Source organism: Mustela erminea, chromosome 9 (assembly GCF_009829155.1).
Source record: "Mustela erminea isolate mMusErm1 chromosome 9, mMusErm1.Pri, whole genome shotgun sequence".
NCBI lineage: Eukaryota > Metazoa > Chordata > Mammalia > Carnivora > Mustelidae > Mustela > Mustela erminea.
The window spans coordinates 106,682,029-106,697,350 of NC_045622.1; the positions used below are offsets into that span (position 1 = coordinate 106,682,029).

Genomic DNA, 15,322 nt, shown 5'->3' on the forward strand with positions numbered 1-15,322 from the left:
TAAAGAAAGAGTTCCAAATGCCCAGCTCCCGGCCTGGCCAGAGGGGTGGGCAGAGGCTAACTTCTAGAAGCAGAGGCTGGAGAGCGGAGCCTGTGGGTGGCACTGGGATGCCTGGAGTGACCAGATGAGACCCTGGCTCGGGAGGGCTGGCATGGCTGCGGCTGTGCGCACTGCCTTGGGGACAGGGCAGAGGACAGGGCCAGCACGGGGATGTGGGTGCAGGGAGACACAGCCCGTGTAAGCATCAGGACAGGCCCGACGTAGCCTCACAATCTGAGCCTCTGCGGAGGTCAGGGAGCCCACTGGGAGCCCCAGCTAGCAAGCTTCCCTCGTGGCCAGCCACGCAGCCTCGCAGATCAGGGAGGCTGGGAAGGCCAGGCAGCTGCCCCCAGCAGCGCGGGCCCCACGGGAGCAGACACGTCCATCTGCAGGGTCCCCAGCCTGGTGCTCAATCACTCTGCATTATTAATAGGCGATGACTAACAGCCTGTCGCCACAGAGCCGGGACGGGCGGGCACGAGGGAATCCCAGGGGATGGCGCACGGCACAGCCAGCAGGCACACACTCTAAGGCAAGGCGAGGAGCAAAGGGCCGGTCCCAGCTCCTTGCCCTCTGCTCCTGCCCTGTTCCTGCCCGTCACGGCCCCAGACCTGAGGGCCAGCTCCTGCCCGCCTCCACCCAGAGCCCTTCCCAGGCTCAAACCTCCACCCCGTCCCACAGACCCCAGCTCACACCAGCGTTTATACGTGTGGAGTCACCAGCAGAAGCGCGCAGACACACAGCACAGTCTCCCACTAACACCCCCTAAATGTCACACCAACATTTACCCACAGTCGCACCCACACACCAACACACACCAGCTGCGCTGACACACACACCCACACCGACACTCACGGGGACTGAGCCCAACCCAAACAGGGGGGTTTGGCAACAACTAGCCCCGCTTCACCCCTGCTGCGCCTCCTCCTCTCATCCCCTCACCAGGGAAGGCAACCACCCCCATCCGAGGCCATGCGGGACAGGCAGGGGACGGAAGGTCAGGGGAGATGGGGGGGAAGGAAGACAGTGTGAAACAGAGTGTTAGTCAGAACAGCAGAGCGGTGGGGGAACTGGCCACTATCCCTCCTGGGGGGGAAAGACCATTCATGCCATGCAAATGTGGGGGGGACGGAACCAGGAACCCTCAAGGCTGAGGCGTGAGAGAGGGGATGTCACCTCTTCGCTGGCAGCCAGCATGGGACTGAGCCCAAACTGGTATGAGCTGGTCCCAGGCCACTCCGCGTCTCCCAGGGCCATCCCCACCACCCTCCACTTAGGAACCTGCCCAGCTGGCTGCCACAGGAGGCTCAGCCCCAGCCCCCCAGCTCCCAACTGGAGGGGTCTGTCCGGGAGCTGACAGTGAGCAGAGCGTAGCATGTCATGGGATGGTGTTTTCCATGGATTTTCAGGAGACCAAGAAAGAAACTAAATCAAAGAGAAAAAACGAGGGAGCGAGGGGGTGTGGGGGAAAAGGAACAAAATAAAGCAATAGAAATCAGCAGCCTGGCATCGGGGCTGGTCTAACCAGAGCCGATGAACATGGGGCCTGCCCCCCAGGTCTCTCTGGCCAGGAATCTGAATTCAGGAGTCAGGGTTAAGGCAGGGACAGGCCAAATTCCTTGGTTTCCACTTGTCTTTTGGATTTGAGTTTGGGCCAAAAAAAAAAAGAAAAGGGAAAGAGGAAAAACTAAAAGAGAGAGAAGCAAAATCTGAAGATTGTCCAGGACGCCAAAAAAACGATCGGAAGAGCAAAACAACCAAAACCAAACGGGGAAAGGAAACAAAAGAGGGAGAATCGAACAGCTAAAAAAACCCACGGCAAACCAAACGGTAAGACAATTAGAGTGATATCTACCAGATAATGCAGTTTGTTTACCATAGCGTGTCCAATCCCTGCGTGCTTCACCGGAGATATGGGGGAGGGGTGGGGGGGGTCAAAAAAAAAATAACAACAACAACAACAAAGACAACAACGAAAGAACAGAACGAAAAGAAAAGAAAAATAAAATGACCAACTGTGAAACTCAAGGAAGGAGGAAAAAAATATATATCCATATGTATTTGGTTGGTTGTTCAGACCCTCCCACCGTAGGCTCCGCTGAAGCATTTCGTTTAAAGAAAATTAAATTATAATGGGAGGGAGAAATAAAACACACAAAAAATTAAATCCCTTCTTCTCCCAGTCCCCCCTCCCACCCCCTCCCCTAGTTTCCTCTGCCCCCCACACCCCTCCCGGAAGAGCCGGCTGCAGAGAAGGGGAACAGTTAAAGACCTTGGTTAGTAGAGAAGAAAACAACAAAAGAACTGGACCAGGAAAGCAAAGACTTAAAGATGGCCGACATTCCGCAATGAGACAGAAAGGTTAGTTCGGTTTTTCACTCATACCTCATCCCACCTGTCCCTGCCCATCCCTTGGTCCCCTGGGTTATAAGCGTGTTAGTAACACACACAGAGTCGGCAACGGGGTTTTCCAACAGAGGGTGAGAGGGGAAGGCAGGGGGTTAAGAAGCAGACCCATTTATGCAGTATTAGTAAGTCCTTTCAGCGGGAATGTTAGGGAGTTGGAGGGAAGGAAGGGGGGAGACAAGGGATGCGAGAAAGGGACGGGCTATTGACTCGGGGAATGGACGATGAGTTGTTGGCTAACTGGTCAACCAGATGGCCTTCTAGAGAACCGGCCTCCGGGCTGACCAGTGACCATATCAAGTTAATGGGTTAACTGGCTGGTGGTGGCCCAGCTGGCTGTCGGGCTGGGAGAAGGGTGGCCAATGCCCCCCAGAGAGTCCCGGGACTGGCTAGAATGAGAGGCAATTTCATTTGGAGGCGAAGGGAAGAGGTTCCCCAAGGAGCGTGGGAAGGGATATTGGGGTCTGCTTTTCCTGGGCACGGAGGAGAGGTAAATCGATCCAGGGAGTCATGGAAGGGAGGGGTAACTCTTCTTTTATTGTTTCTCTTCCTTGAGAAAATTAGAGAGAGTCGCCACCTGAACAGGGAAAAGGAAACCTTGCCCTCCATGGGCCGGCCGAGGGCTCACGTTCACCACGTATCTCATCCCCAACCCCCTCCCCCTCCTCCCACTCTCCCCCTCATGGCTGATCCCTCCTTCCTCCCTAATTTTGACTTTCCAGAGCCCATTTTCCCCCGAAACTTCCCCAGTTCTTCAAACACCCGACCCTCATTCTCTTATGCTCCTCTGGGCAGCTTATCCGTCCTGGAATGAAATGCCCCCCCTCCACCGCCACCCCTGCAAGCCCTGGAATGGGAAAGCCTTTCCCAGCAGCCCAGCCTCCTTCCATGCACGCCACAGACCCCCAAGCCTCCACTCCCCACAGCCAGCACCAGAAATCCATATCCCCCACACACCGCATCATAAAAAGGAACACAGAGGCCCATTCACCTCTAAAACCCCTTACTCCTCCCTAAGCCATAAACCAGCGTCTTCTAACCCAGTCTCTGGAGGCCCCATCCCCACGTGGCTCTTGTTTATTTTCTCTTCTCGAGGCCAAAGGCAGAGGCAACCATCACCTTCCAATAACCCTTGTGTTTGTGGAGGAGAAATCAAAGGGACAGAGGTGGCTTGGCTGAGGGGGATCCGAGATGGCGGGACACTCTGGCTGGATGTCCATTAAAGACTAAAGGCATACCCGAGAGGGTGATTTCAAGAAGAAGTATTCTAGGGACAGATCATTACAGCATTATTATCACCAGCGAGCCTGGGACCAATTCAGAAAGACAATTAATAAGGGCCTCGTATAATGAAAAATAACAGAATTCAACACTGAGCAATCAGGAGACGTCCAGACAACGGGTGTCGATTCCTAGTGATACCGAAGCACTTGACAAAACAGGAAGGCAGGGGTCAAACCGCAGGTTCAGGGACCAGTGCGAGGGGCTAACCCGGGGTCCGAGGATTAGCCCTGTCAGCTGGCGGGACCATGGCGAAGTGAAGAAGCCAACCAGTCAGGACGAGGGACAATTCGTTTCAGGCCAGCGAAATCAAGGGCACCCAAAACGTAAGAGTTGTTGATATTCCTGCCTAGTCGAGCAACACAGGACAAAAACAGGGCATGGGGGTGGGGTGGGGATCAGAGGTAAAAATCCAACTACTATTACTCTTTTTGAATTAGAACTGGTTGTGGAGACTAAAATAAGAAAAAAAAAAAAACAGTTTTCAACTTTCTGAGACAACTTTAATTTTTAACAAGTAGAACGGCAAATTCAGAAACAGGGTTGAGAAGAAAGGGAGGTGAGTTCAAAGCCAGGGCCTGCCGCGAATGTCAGGACATCCCGGCTTCCTCTGAAAAACAGCAAGTTTGGAGTAGTTGAAGTAGGGGTGGGTCCGGAACCCGGAACCCGAAACCCAAGGCGACTGCGGCCAAAGTAAGTCGAGTGGAGCGGGCGCTGGAAGCCATTCCTGGTGGCCCGGGACATAGCACAAGGAGGGGTCCGCAGCAGCCCCTGCCTTCCAGAATGCCAGGATGCAGAATACTAAGGCTTCCCACTAGCACATGAGTGGTGAAGGTTCTTCCCCACTCTAGGAACAGAGAGGGCTCCTGGAGTCCGAGAGCACAAGAATGACAGCGCATGAAGAAGGAAGGCCTCAAGTCATGGGGCGGGGGACTCAGCCATTATATCCAGGGGCAACTTAGCCCCCTCTCCACCTTGAACTCTGGCTGTAGCTCTAATGCTAGAGCAGCTAGCAGAGACAAGACTCATCCAAGAATGGAAGATCCACCAGACAAAGTAATTCTGGAGGCCTTTTTATTTTGCTCCAAGGGACACCAACCAGGGCTCTCCCGGAGAGGTAGGGAAATGGGTGCGGCTTCGAGGTCAGACTTCCAATCCTATCCCTTCCTGAGGGGATAACTGGGCAAGTTCTCTAACCTGCGGAGTCTCGATTTGCTCATTGATGAAACAGGAGTACGTCCCACGACACAGTATGATTCGTGAGAATTAGGCGAGATACAAAACAGAAAAGAGATTGCCAGTGTCTTCTGAAAAACACTGTAAGAAGGGACACGGTCCTGAGACAATTCTGAAGGGATGTAGGGAGAAGTGCTCTTTCCTCTGACTTTGCAAGAGAAGAGGAGTTGTTCCCAGGGCATGTGAAATAGATCTGCTGGGGCCTCACGTCCAAAATCGGCCTCAGTAGAGCGCCTAACGAACCAGGAAAACTGCTTGGAAAACAACTACAAACGTGCTTTAGCTGCTGGTTTTAAGCCCTCAAGGAGCAGGACCCCCCCCCCCCCCCGAGAAAAGAAATTAACACAGATATTGACCACGTGTAAGGAACGTGATGACGGGCGGGAACACAGTGTCTCATCCGCAGTGTCTCCCCAGGGGGCCTGAGGGGACACACTGTCCTTGGTTGGGAGCCTCACAGGACCCAGGATCTTGGCTGAGGAGCCCTGAGAAAACAGGCAGGGACTCGGAGGGCCTGGTAAGGATGGACTCGTCCATAGGCTGGGTCTTCAGTGGGGACAGTGGGGACAGAGAGTCCAGAGCGCAAGCCCGAGGCTGACCTACTCGGGAACCATCACAATGACCAAAACGGGACTGCACCTCAAATGTAAGCATGTGGATCCCTCCAGAAACCCTTCCTAAAGACCACCTCAATCCAAGTCTTTACCAGACACCTTCTTTGGCCCTGAAGGCCTGGGCTCAGGTCACCACGACCAGACTCTGCTCGGACTCGTCATAAAAGAGACCAGGGGAAGGGGCACTTGGGGGCCTCAGACAGTTAAGCGTCCAAGTCTTGATTTCAGCTCAGGTCATGATCTCAGGATCCTGAGAGGAAGCCCCCTGTTGGGCTCCGTGCTCAGCCCGGAATCTGCTTGAGATTCTCTCTCCCCGTCTCCCTCTGCCCCTCCTCCCACCCAGGCTTGCTTTCTTACTCCCAAAAAAATAAATAAATCTTTAAAAAAAAGAAGAAGAAGAAGAAAAGAAAGAGAAAAGGCCAGGGGAAGTGATTTCCAGCAGTTAGCAGCTTGAACCCCCCAACTCTGGGAGCCCCAGGAAGAGGCCACCATGGGTCCCTGTCTCCACTCGGTGCTGCTGGAGCCAGGCCTCCCCCACCTCCCCCAGCCTCCTCTCAGTCACTCCAAGTTTCCAGAACTTTTAAGGTTCCTGCTGCTCCCTGGCATGGGCCTAGCTTTGCTCTGCTCGCTTTTAACAGATTCATCCTGTGTCCCCAGGAGCCGGAGGGCCGGCAGGGCATGGACTGCCTTTTTCCCCTCTACACCCACTGTGGATGCATGATGTGTTTGTTGACCAGCAACATGTGGATAGGGACCCTGGGCTTGCAGCATGTTCCCAGAGGTCAGTACCAGGTGACAGTCCTCGTCCCTCAAAGGGAGAGTCATTGAGAAGCACCAAAGCAACGCCCCTTCCCCCCAGCAGGTGCCACACATGTGGCACCTACGAGTAGGACAAATGTACAGGACACACTCAGGTGTGCTCAGACAATAGTGACAACACAAGACCGCCCTCCAACGGGGTCAGAGAACAATGTGACATGAAACAAGGCACTGCCCTGAGGAGGGTCCCCCCAAGCTTGGTACCCCTCAGAGCCCAGGGACCACGGAGAAGAGGCATGTGGGTAGGAGCCCCGCAGCCACAGGGAGCAGCAGGCTCGAGAAAGAGCCCCAGGATTAGTCACAGAGACCTCCCAGCAAGGGGGAAGATGCCAAAGGAGGAGCCCCCATGCGGTCATCCCCCAGGGGTGGCAAAGAACAGGTAGGAAGAGCTCGAGGTCAGCCGGGATCCCCCTGCCCATGGAGGATCCTGTCCGGGAGACAGCGGGGAGAAGGAGCATGGGGAGGACCATCAGGAGAGGCGGCGGAAGGCGAGTGGCCTCGAGGTTGGAACTAGGAAGGACAGAGACGATACCTAGCAAGAGGAGGCCTAACCCAGCAGCGGTGAAGCACCTCCTGGGACAGAGACGTCCGTGTCCCTGGTGGCCCTCAGCCTGCTGGAAACAGCTGGAAGAGCTTCCCTGCCACTCGCTGCAAGAGAAAGCAGTGGGTCTGAGAGAAGAGGACCAGCAGAAGCCCGGGCCCCCGGCCCCTGCCCGAGTGCACGGAGAGAGGAGTCAGGAGGTATAGACGGGTGTTGCTGGAGGCACGGTGGCTGCGCTGGCAGAGGAAGAGGGGTCTGGCTGGGAGGATGCTTAAGGCAAGAAGTTGTCAGGGCCGGAAACAAACGGGGTGGGGGGTGTGAGGGGAGTGGGGGTCAAGCAGAAGCCCGGCCAGAGAGATGGCCTGACCCACCGTGGCCACCCTGGGCCTTAGAAGTCAGTAGCACAGAGGCCACGGGGAGAACTCTAGAGCTGCTGCCCCTGCTGGGGGAGCCGGCATCTGGGAGCCGCTGCAGAGAAGAATCTCGTCCTTCCTGCGGGGTCTGCTCTGGGCTCCTGCAAGGGGCCTGGGGGCCGCGGAAAGATCGCCACGGGCTGCTGGGCCCGGCGGGAGGGACGAGGAGAAGGAAGTGTGCAGCCTTGGAGGAGAGGCGCGGCCAAGCACGGCCAGCAGTCCTGCTCTCCCTCCCACCTGCCGCACCTTTACCCTGCCCGGACCCCATCCCTGCCTTGCCCTGGAAAGGCCCCGCCGGTGGGCAGGCCACACTCTGTCCCCACACTTACACCGGTGCCCTTCTGCCCCAGAGTCAGGGAACCCACAGCTACCAGGCCAGAACCTTTCCACGGGCTCCCAGGACCCACCCACCCAGGCTCTACTGCCCTCTCCCCAAAAATTGCTCTCCTGCCAGCTCACCTGACGTTTTAACCCCAGGGGCCCTTGAATGCCTAGCGGCGGACACCAGTGAGAGCCGGGTCCTTCCCCTTCCCTCGGGCCACACCCCAGGCAGCTTTGCCGCTTCTTCTCCACTCGCCTTCCTGGAACTTGCAACCTGGCCCCCGCCCTCCGCTGCCCTGCACTGGAAGCCTGGAACTTCTCCGGAACCACACCTCTTGGGCGGGGCCTTGATGCCTCACCACGCCCCCCACCTCCCCACCCATCCACCCCCGTCCACGCCCCTCTACGCAGGCCGCCCCCCTGCGTTGCACTCCGGTCCACCCCAGCACAGCTGCCACCCGCCCCCCGCCCTCGCCTCCTTCTCGCCCCCCCTACCTGGCGCAGGTTTCGGGTGACCCGGACGTCGTGCCAGGCGTTGTCGTTGAACTTGCCGTTGACAGGTTCCACGAGGGCCTCGAAGGCTCCTGAGCCCAGGTTGATGACCAGCCAGACAGCCCCAGACTTGAGGGACAGGTTGACGTAGTCGGCAGACTTGCCCGTGTGCAGCATCAGCCCGTTGCGCTGCAGGGTGCGGAAGGCCAGCGTGATCTCGTCCGTGCTGCTCTGGATCGGGTTGTGCGACAGGTCGTAGCAGAAGAACTCGTTGCCTTTGAAGGTCGCCACGAACTCCTCCTTGCCTGGATGCCGCGGCGTGGGGAAACGGGAGAGGCTGAGCGGGACAGGGCACACCGGACCTGCCGCTGCCCCTCCAGCGGCCCGGGGCACAGGTCCTGGGCACCAGAGGGAGCCCGGCAGCTCCCTCTGCAAGTGTCAGGCCCTCTTCCGTCCCCACCCCCACCCATCCACCCTCCCTCTGGATGCGGACTGTCAGAAGTCGCCTTTGCCTGTGTCCATGGCCAAGGCGGGAGGCTGCTAAGCGGCGCTCACACAGACAGCTGACAATTTAGCTGCCACAAGCCTGACGCTTACACTCTCCCCACACCCATCCCCATCCCCAGCCGGCCTTCGGCCACTTCCCTGAACCAAGGGTTGCTGGAGCGTCTCCCCTAAGACTGGGGCACTGAGGGTCTCCTAATGGCAGCCCGCCTCCTCCCACCCCTGCCTCTTCTCTGCTGCTGGTCGTTCTCAGGGCCCGGGGCAGTTTCGGGTCTCATGTGGTGGGGAGAGGCCCAGCAGGCCTGGTGGGCGGCAGGGAGCAGAAGAGGAGGCTGGGGAACGGTGGGGTGGGGTAAGACGTAGGGAAGACACAGGGGAGGACAATGCGGGTGACAGCGATAAGCACAAGGGAGCTGAGGGCCACCAGGTGGGGCTTACACAGATGACCGCAGGCCGGCCACCAGGCCAGGCCCTGGCCGCTCCAACCTGAGAGGACAGTGCAGATGGGCCCTAGGCCAAGAGCCTCTGAGGGGCCCCAGAGGGCAGGGGTAGGACTCCTGAGTGCCAGCAGATGGTTCTGGGTCTTGGGCACACGTGCGGTGCGTTGGCGTGTGTGCGTGTGTAAGCACCCGGTGCGGGGCTCCCTCCAAGGGCACTTTTCAAGCAGAAGCAAAATAACACTTGGGAGACCTTAGGGATTTGTAGCATCTATAAGTGGGTGACAAGTGACAGGACGACAGCCGTGTGGAGAGATGTTGAGGGTCCCAACGCCGCACCGCCACAAGCTAGAGCTTGTGGAGGAGGAAGAAGAGGGGAAGTGGAGTCAGGGCAAAGCAGAGGACCCGGATGAAGACAGGGACTCGCTTCTGCCAACACTGGGCCCACCTCCCACTGCGGGTTGGGGTGGGGATGGCCGGCCTCAGGCCCTCATGGAGCGCAGGGTCCTCAACCCAGGCCACCAGGCCCAGGAAGGAGCAGGGCACAATGCCAGGCACACGCACAGCCCTCGGAGGACACCTGCGCCCCTGTGAGCCCGGCCACAGTAGCAGCACCACGTGTGGGAGCGGCCGTGACCCGGGTGCGCTTTCCGCCGACGCCCCTCCCCAGCACACAACAGCCCCGCTTCTCTCCCTCTGGGCGCGCTGCCCGGAGACTCCGTCCTCGCTGCCTCCGGATGCCAAGGCACCAGCTGCTGCCCCAGAGCCTGGCACTGCGCTCGCTGCAGCTGGCAAGGCCCGGTTTCCTGAGGCCACGGGGCCGCAGAGCTGGTGGGGGCAGGAGCAACACGGGGACAGTCGGAACCCCGCTCTGCCTACCTCCGGGCTCCAGCGAGAAGGGCCAGGAAATGAAGGGGAGCCAGGCAGAGGCGGAAAGGGGTCCTGGGGAGGAAGGGCGACGCAGAGGGGAGCCACAGAGAGGGGGAGAGATGGCCACAGGGGGCAGAAGGGACATGGAGCGGACTCAGAGAAGGACGCAGCAAGAGGTGACAGAGCAAAGCGGCCTGATTAAAGACGAGCCGCAAGCCGAGGGGGGACAGGTGAGGGGGACAGAATGGGACCAGCAAGGAAAGGGGGACAGGGGCCTCTAGGGAATGGAAGCCAAGGCTTTCTCAGGGCCTGGGTGTTTCCATAGCAACCAGGCCTGCTGCCCAAGTCTGGGCAGAGCCAGGGGGCTCAAGGACTGGAGAAGGGGATGTGTTTGACCTTGGGTTTGCCACACGCACCCGTCCTTCCCAGAAGCCAGGCCTCCCCTCCCGTTCCCTCATCTTCACTGCAGTCAAAGGAGCTGTCATTAAAGGGACAGCAAACAGAAAGAAAGAAGAAAGCCGTCCTGGGAAGAAGTGATGGGGGCAGAACAAAAGAGAACAGAGTGGCAGCCACGGCGAAACGAAGAAACAAGGCCATTCCTCGACTCCTCGGGGCTCTGCCTCGGATCTCCTAGGAGAGGAGGCAGAGCCAGCCATGGAGTCGGAGGAGTCTCCGTGTTCTCCGATTAAGCCCAGAGATGGACAGAGGCTTGGAGCCGCCAGAGAGAGCGGGAAAGAATTGGAAAAGAGGGACAGAAAGGAGGTGAGAGAATGTGAACCAGACAGCCCAAGGTTGGCGGGCACGGCAGAGCAGACCCGGCATGGGGAGGAGGCCAGCAGGACCTAAGGGATTGCCGGGGGTCTCTGTGGCTGTAAGGGTGCCCAGGGTGCTCAGGGGGCCGCAAAACAGACCTGGGAGGAGCCAGACCCAAAGCGCCAGGGGGCACTCTCTCCCCCACCACCACCCTCAGACCCTGGGTTGGGGGAGGCTACAGCTCCCAGGGGCCTTGAAGAAACAATGGCAGCTCCTGATGCCCCACCCCCACCCCGGCTCCAGAAGAGGGACCAGGGCTGATCTGTGTTCACCTCCCACGGTCAGGGAGTGGGGAGCCCCACAAGCGTCTCCACTCAGGACCAAGGCAGCTAGAGACCCATCGTTAGGCTCCTGGAGTTCTAAGGGCGGTGAGAGAGCACCTGCCTCCGTTCCAGGCCCAGCTCGAGGCCCTCCTCTGGGAAGGTCTCCAGCCCTCCTCGGCCCCTCCCTCCCCTCCAGCGCTACAGCTGTCTGTTCTGCTCATTTGGCACTTACTGCCTAGTAACCTCTTGTACTGCTCCCTCGAGAGGAAGTGTGATGTGAGAAAGAAGACCTGGGCACTAATGCTGGCTCTCCCACCAGCTTGGTGACCTTGACCAAGAGGCCACTCTCTAAGCCCCAGCTTCCTCCTCTGGGCAAAGGGGCTGACCGTCGGCCTGCCTCACAGGCTGCTGTGGCATCTAGAAGTAGAACAGCTGGGGTGAAGCTTTGTAAACTGTGACCTATTCCACTAATAAATGATGCTTGCACTGATGTGTAACTTTGTGTGTGTGCGCGTGAGCGTGCGCGCGCGCGCACTTGCTGCCTCTCTCTCTAGATGAACGAATATGCTAACTCCTCTTGAACAAAGTCTGCACTTTTCAGACACTTTGCATGGACCACGCTTTTTTGTGGTTACTTGTTAGAATGTCAACGAGCCCCTGGAGAACAGAGACCATTTACCCATTTCAAATAAAGTCACGGAGCTTGTGCTAGGAGCTGCCTGAAGCCTTGTTGGTGTACAGGTGACAACACCCCACCCCTGCCCTGGGGAGGGGTGGGCAGGGGCTCAGTCTGGGGGGAGGGGGAGGCTAATAGGGGAAGCGCGGAAGATAAAATGGAGGCACTGAGCAGCGTGTGGATCTGCTTGCAGAGTTCAGGGGAGACCGCTGGGGTGGAGGGCCCGGCCACTTTTTCAAAAAGATTCAGTATCAGAGAGATACTGAATAGTCGGGAAGAAGGCAGGGGTGGTGGAAAGCCAAGCCAACAGCGCGCACGGCGCGTACGAAGGAGCACAGACGGATCCAGGATCGGGACGTGATAGCCCCAGGGCTTGGCACCCAGCGAGCTCCTTGTGGGCTGCTAGACTGCCCCTACCCCAAACTCCTTAGGAAAGAGGATCTCTTACAGGAGGCAGCCTCAGAGCAGAAAAAGTCACTGAGAACCTAGACAGCCCCAGGATGGACTGAGAGGCCACGAGCCGGCTGCAGGGGCCCGGGCAAGCGTCACCTTTCGCATCTGTAAGCCCAGGGTGGTGAGGCCATCCACAAAGGGAAGTGAAGGCTCATTTAGGGGATACACACATATTATAGAGGCCTTGTCTCCTAACCAGAATCCCCCTGGGCTGCTGGCATCTAGCAGGCTTCCAGAATTTGGTGGTTCAATGGGGAAGGCACCCTGCTTCTTTACCCTACTTCCCAGATAGTTTCTAGGGATGGGCTTGAACATCTGTCACCAAAAGACATGCGTGTTCTAGAAAAAGGTCATTAGGACAACTGGCATTTGTGGCCCTTCACAGGAGGACAGGTCCCAGGGACGCAGGCCCAGCCATCTCCGGGGACCTCAGAGGGGGGACAAAGGGATACACCTTTGCTGACTCATCTGTCCCCCCCCAGAAGTGCAGTTAGCCTGCAAGGGGGCTGGGCTCTCTGGGGACTGTGGGGTCACTGACCTTTCGTTGGCTGGTGCACATCGCTGGCTCCTCCTCTCCCGGCCCCCCCCTCGGAGAACAGTAAGGACCCTACTGGAGAAGCAGAATTGGGGAGTCAGGCACAGGGGGGCTACCCAGCCAGTCCCACCCCAGCCTTGAGGTGATAGAAGGCCCTCTCCAGGGTCAAGGTCCTGCTTGGAGGTACAGGTGAGGCAGGGGGTGCTGTTCTGGGGACTTACTACCTTCGGGGCCAGATGACAAACCCAACAGGCCCGCAGAGCCCATGAAAGTCACAGCCACCAACTTCTGCCCTTGGCCCAGGGCTGGGGAGACTGCGGCAGAAGCAGGGGCCCTGATGGTTCAGAAGCTCCTTCTTCCCAAGAACATGCAGACAGGCCAGCCCTGGGGACCCTAAGCCTCCACTTCCAGATGCCCGCTCACTCGCTTCCCCACTCTGCTTCTTCTGGAACCTTCTCTGCTGGGCGGGAGTTCATGCTTCTCACTCCTCCAAAAGCCTGACACAGGCGCCCTCCTCCCAGACCGTCCTGATTCACACACCAAAGGCCTCTCATGTTCTTGGCCTGTCCTCAAGGCAAATCTGGTCCTCCGTCTACACCTGGTTCGCTTAGTGGTGAGCGTTCCTGATGTCCCCTCTGTCCCCTGCTTTGCCAATTAGATCATGGGGCTTCCCAGGGCCAGGGCCATGGTTGCTGTCATGGTCTTCTGCAGGGCTAGGCCCACCAAGAGAGGCTCTTCCTGGCCGGAGTTTATCATGTATGTAGGCAAGGCCTTTCTCAGGGCTGACTTCCCACTTCCTCCCACGCGGCCCATCAAACCACCAGGCCTCCTCTCCAAAGCCCCCGCAGACACATGTTATCACATCTGGGTTCCAGGCTGGCTTGAGCTCCCCACCCACCCCTGCCAGGGACTCAGGCACTCAACGCCTGGCTCTCAGACCCCCACAGCTACTGCCAGAGCCCATGGGAGGGCTGGAGAACGGAGTTTAAAAGTCTGTGTCTGGGTCCTTACTCTATCTCAACCCCAAATCCCCACAAGCAAAGCGGGAATCCCACCTGGGCTGTGGACCTGTCAGGGGAGGGGGACAGAGGAGCGGGGGGCTGGGGAGCGGGGCGCTGGTTCCTTGGGCTTCATCTATGACAAGGTGTACCCTCTCTGGACACCAACAGACCCAGAACAGGCACTGAGAGGCAAGAAGGATGCGAGTGAACCACCCCGGTCCCGACTACTCCCGCGGGATGGCCCCTTATCCCACCGTTTTTGCCAACATTTCACACCCCTGCAAGAATCCCAGACCCCTACCTTCCCAGACCTAAATCCATCCCAAATTCCAGAGCGGAGCCTCTCCCCACAGTCCAGTCTTCGTCCCCTAGGCCTCTCCTGCCTACAGGCTAAAAAGCCCCCCTCTACGGGAGAGGAGCCCTGGCAGAGGACCCCCTCCTGGGCATGGGGAACAATGATTAAGGGTCTAGAACACCTGAGCTCAAGAATCAGGGACTGGGAGACCCCAGAGAGCTTAGTGCTGGGGGCGTGGGGGGCGGGGCAGGGCACGGGGATCAGAGTCAGGTTTGCTCAATGCCAGGGCTTTTAAAGATGGTAGGGACTTGGCAAGGAAGGGGGGCTAAAAATAGAGAAGCCGCCCCAATGTTACCACCAATTAAAGGCCATCTAATCACTAACAAGTCACATCCCTCTGTGCCTGACTGTCCTCCTCTGTCAAACAGGGTCAAGAGATGCTGGTGAGGGCAGACGGCGGGACAGCTGTGCCAAGAGGGTGTCCCACACCTCCAGCCCCCTGCCTCTCCCCATTTCAATGCAGCCACTGCGGACAGAGGGGACACCACGCAGCAGCAGGGGGAGGGCGGCGAGGCTGCCTAGAAGCCTCTGCCTCAGGCCCCTGCTTTTCTCCTTGTACTTGGGTCCACAGAAGAGAAAGAATGATCAGAATGAGTGGAAGGAAATAAAACACCATCATGAGGAGGGAAAAAAGAAGATACAGTACCAGGAAAACGCAAAAGGGTGACTGGAGACAGCGGCAGGAGTTTTAACATCTCTTGATGTCAGAAACCAAGGTGAGATGCGGGCTATGGAGGGCGGCAGGGAGGGCGGGGGAGGGGGGAGCACAGTGGGGGGTCGGCCCCGCCCCCACCCCAGCGCCCCAGTCCCGGAACACGGAGAGGACAGAGGCAGCGGGGCCAGAAGGGCGGAGAGGGCGGGAAGGCGGTGGGGCAGGTGGAGCCTGGGAGAGGGGGTAGGAAGAGGAACAGAAAATGCAGTCGCAGGTTGGGGGCAATCCAATCCAATCCAATCCAAACCAGAACTTCAAACCATACCTTCGCTGTTTAACGTCAGGTGAGCCGGACCTTGGAAAGGGGAAGGGGAGAAAGAAAGAAAGGAAAAAAAAAAAAAAAAAGGGAGAAAAAAGAAAGAAAAGGGGAAAGAAACAAAGAAAACACGAGTCATCAAAATCAGCCAGAGAGAGGGGAGAAAAAAGCTTTTGCTGCCACAATTTAAAAACCCTTTTTAACTTGTGACAGGCATCGAGGGGAAAGCCCCCAGCCCTGGAAGCTGAGGAGAGGGGCCCCCGATGCCGGAAACAGGGTGGAGGG

The 15,322-nt window shown here is 58.1% G+C and overlaps 1 protein-coding gene across 25 annotated transcripts in view; it reads right to left on the bottom strand.

Moving 5' to 3' along the window:
- NRXN2 (neurexin 2) overlaps nucleotides 1-15,322 on the bottom strand; it is a 104,895-nt gene that overhangs the window by 63,441 nt on the left and 26,132 nt on the right. For 10 of the 25 annotated variants that reach the window (XM_032357721.1, XM_032357720.1, XM_032357706.1 and 7 more), the window contains 4 exons: nucleotides 15,047-15,076; nucleotides 12,717-12,788; nucleotides 8,166-8,467; nucleotides 1,916-1,939 (listed from right to left, as the gene is read on the bottom strand). In XM_032357721.1, coding sequence (XP_032213612.1) covers nucleotides 1,916-1,939; nucleotides 8,166-8,467; nucleotides 12,717-12,788; nucleotides 15,047-15,076 — 428 coding nt within the window. The remainder of the gene's footprint in view (nucleotides 1-1,915; nucleotides 1,940-8,165; nucleotides 8,468-12,716; nucleotides 12,789-15,046; nucleotides 15,077-15,322) is intronic. The other 15 variants (XM_032357707.1, XM_032357712.1, XM_032357719.1 and 12 more) reach the window with 7 other exon arrangements.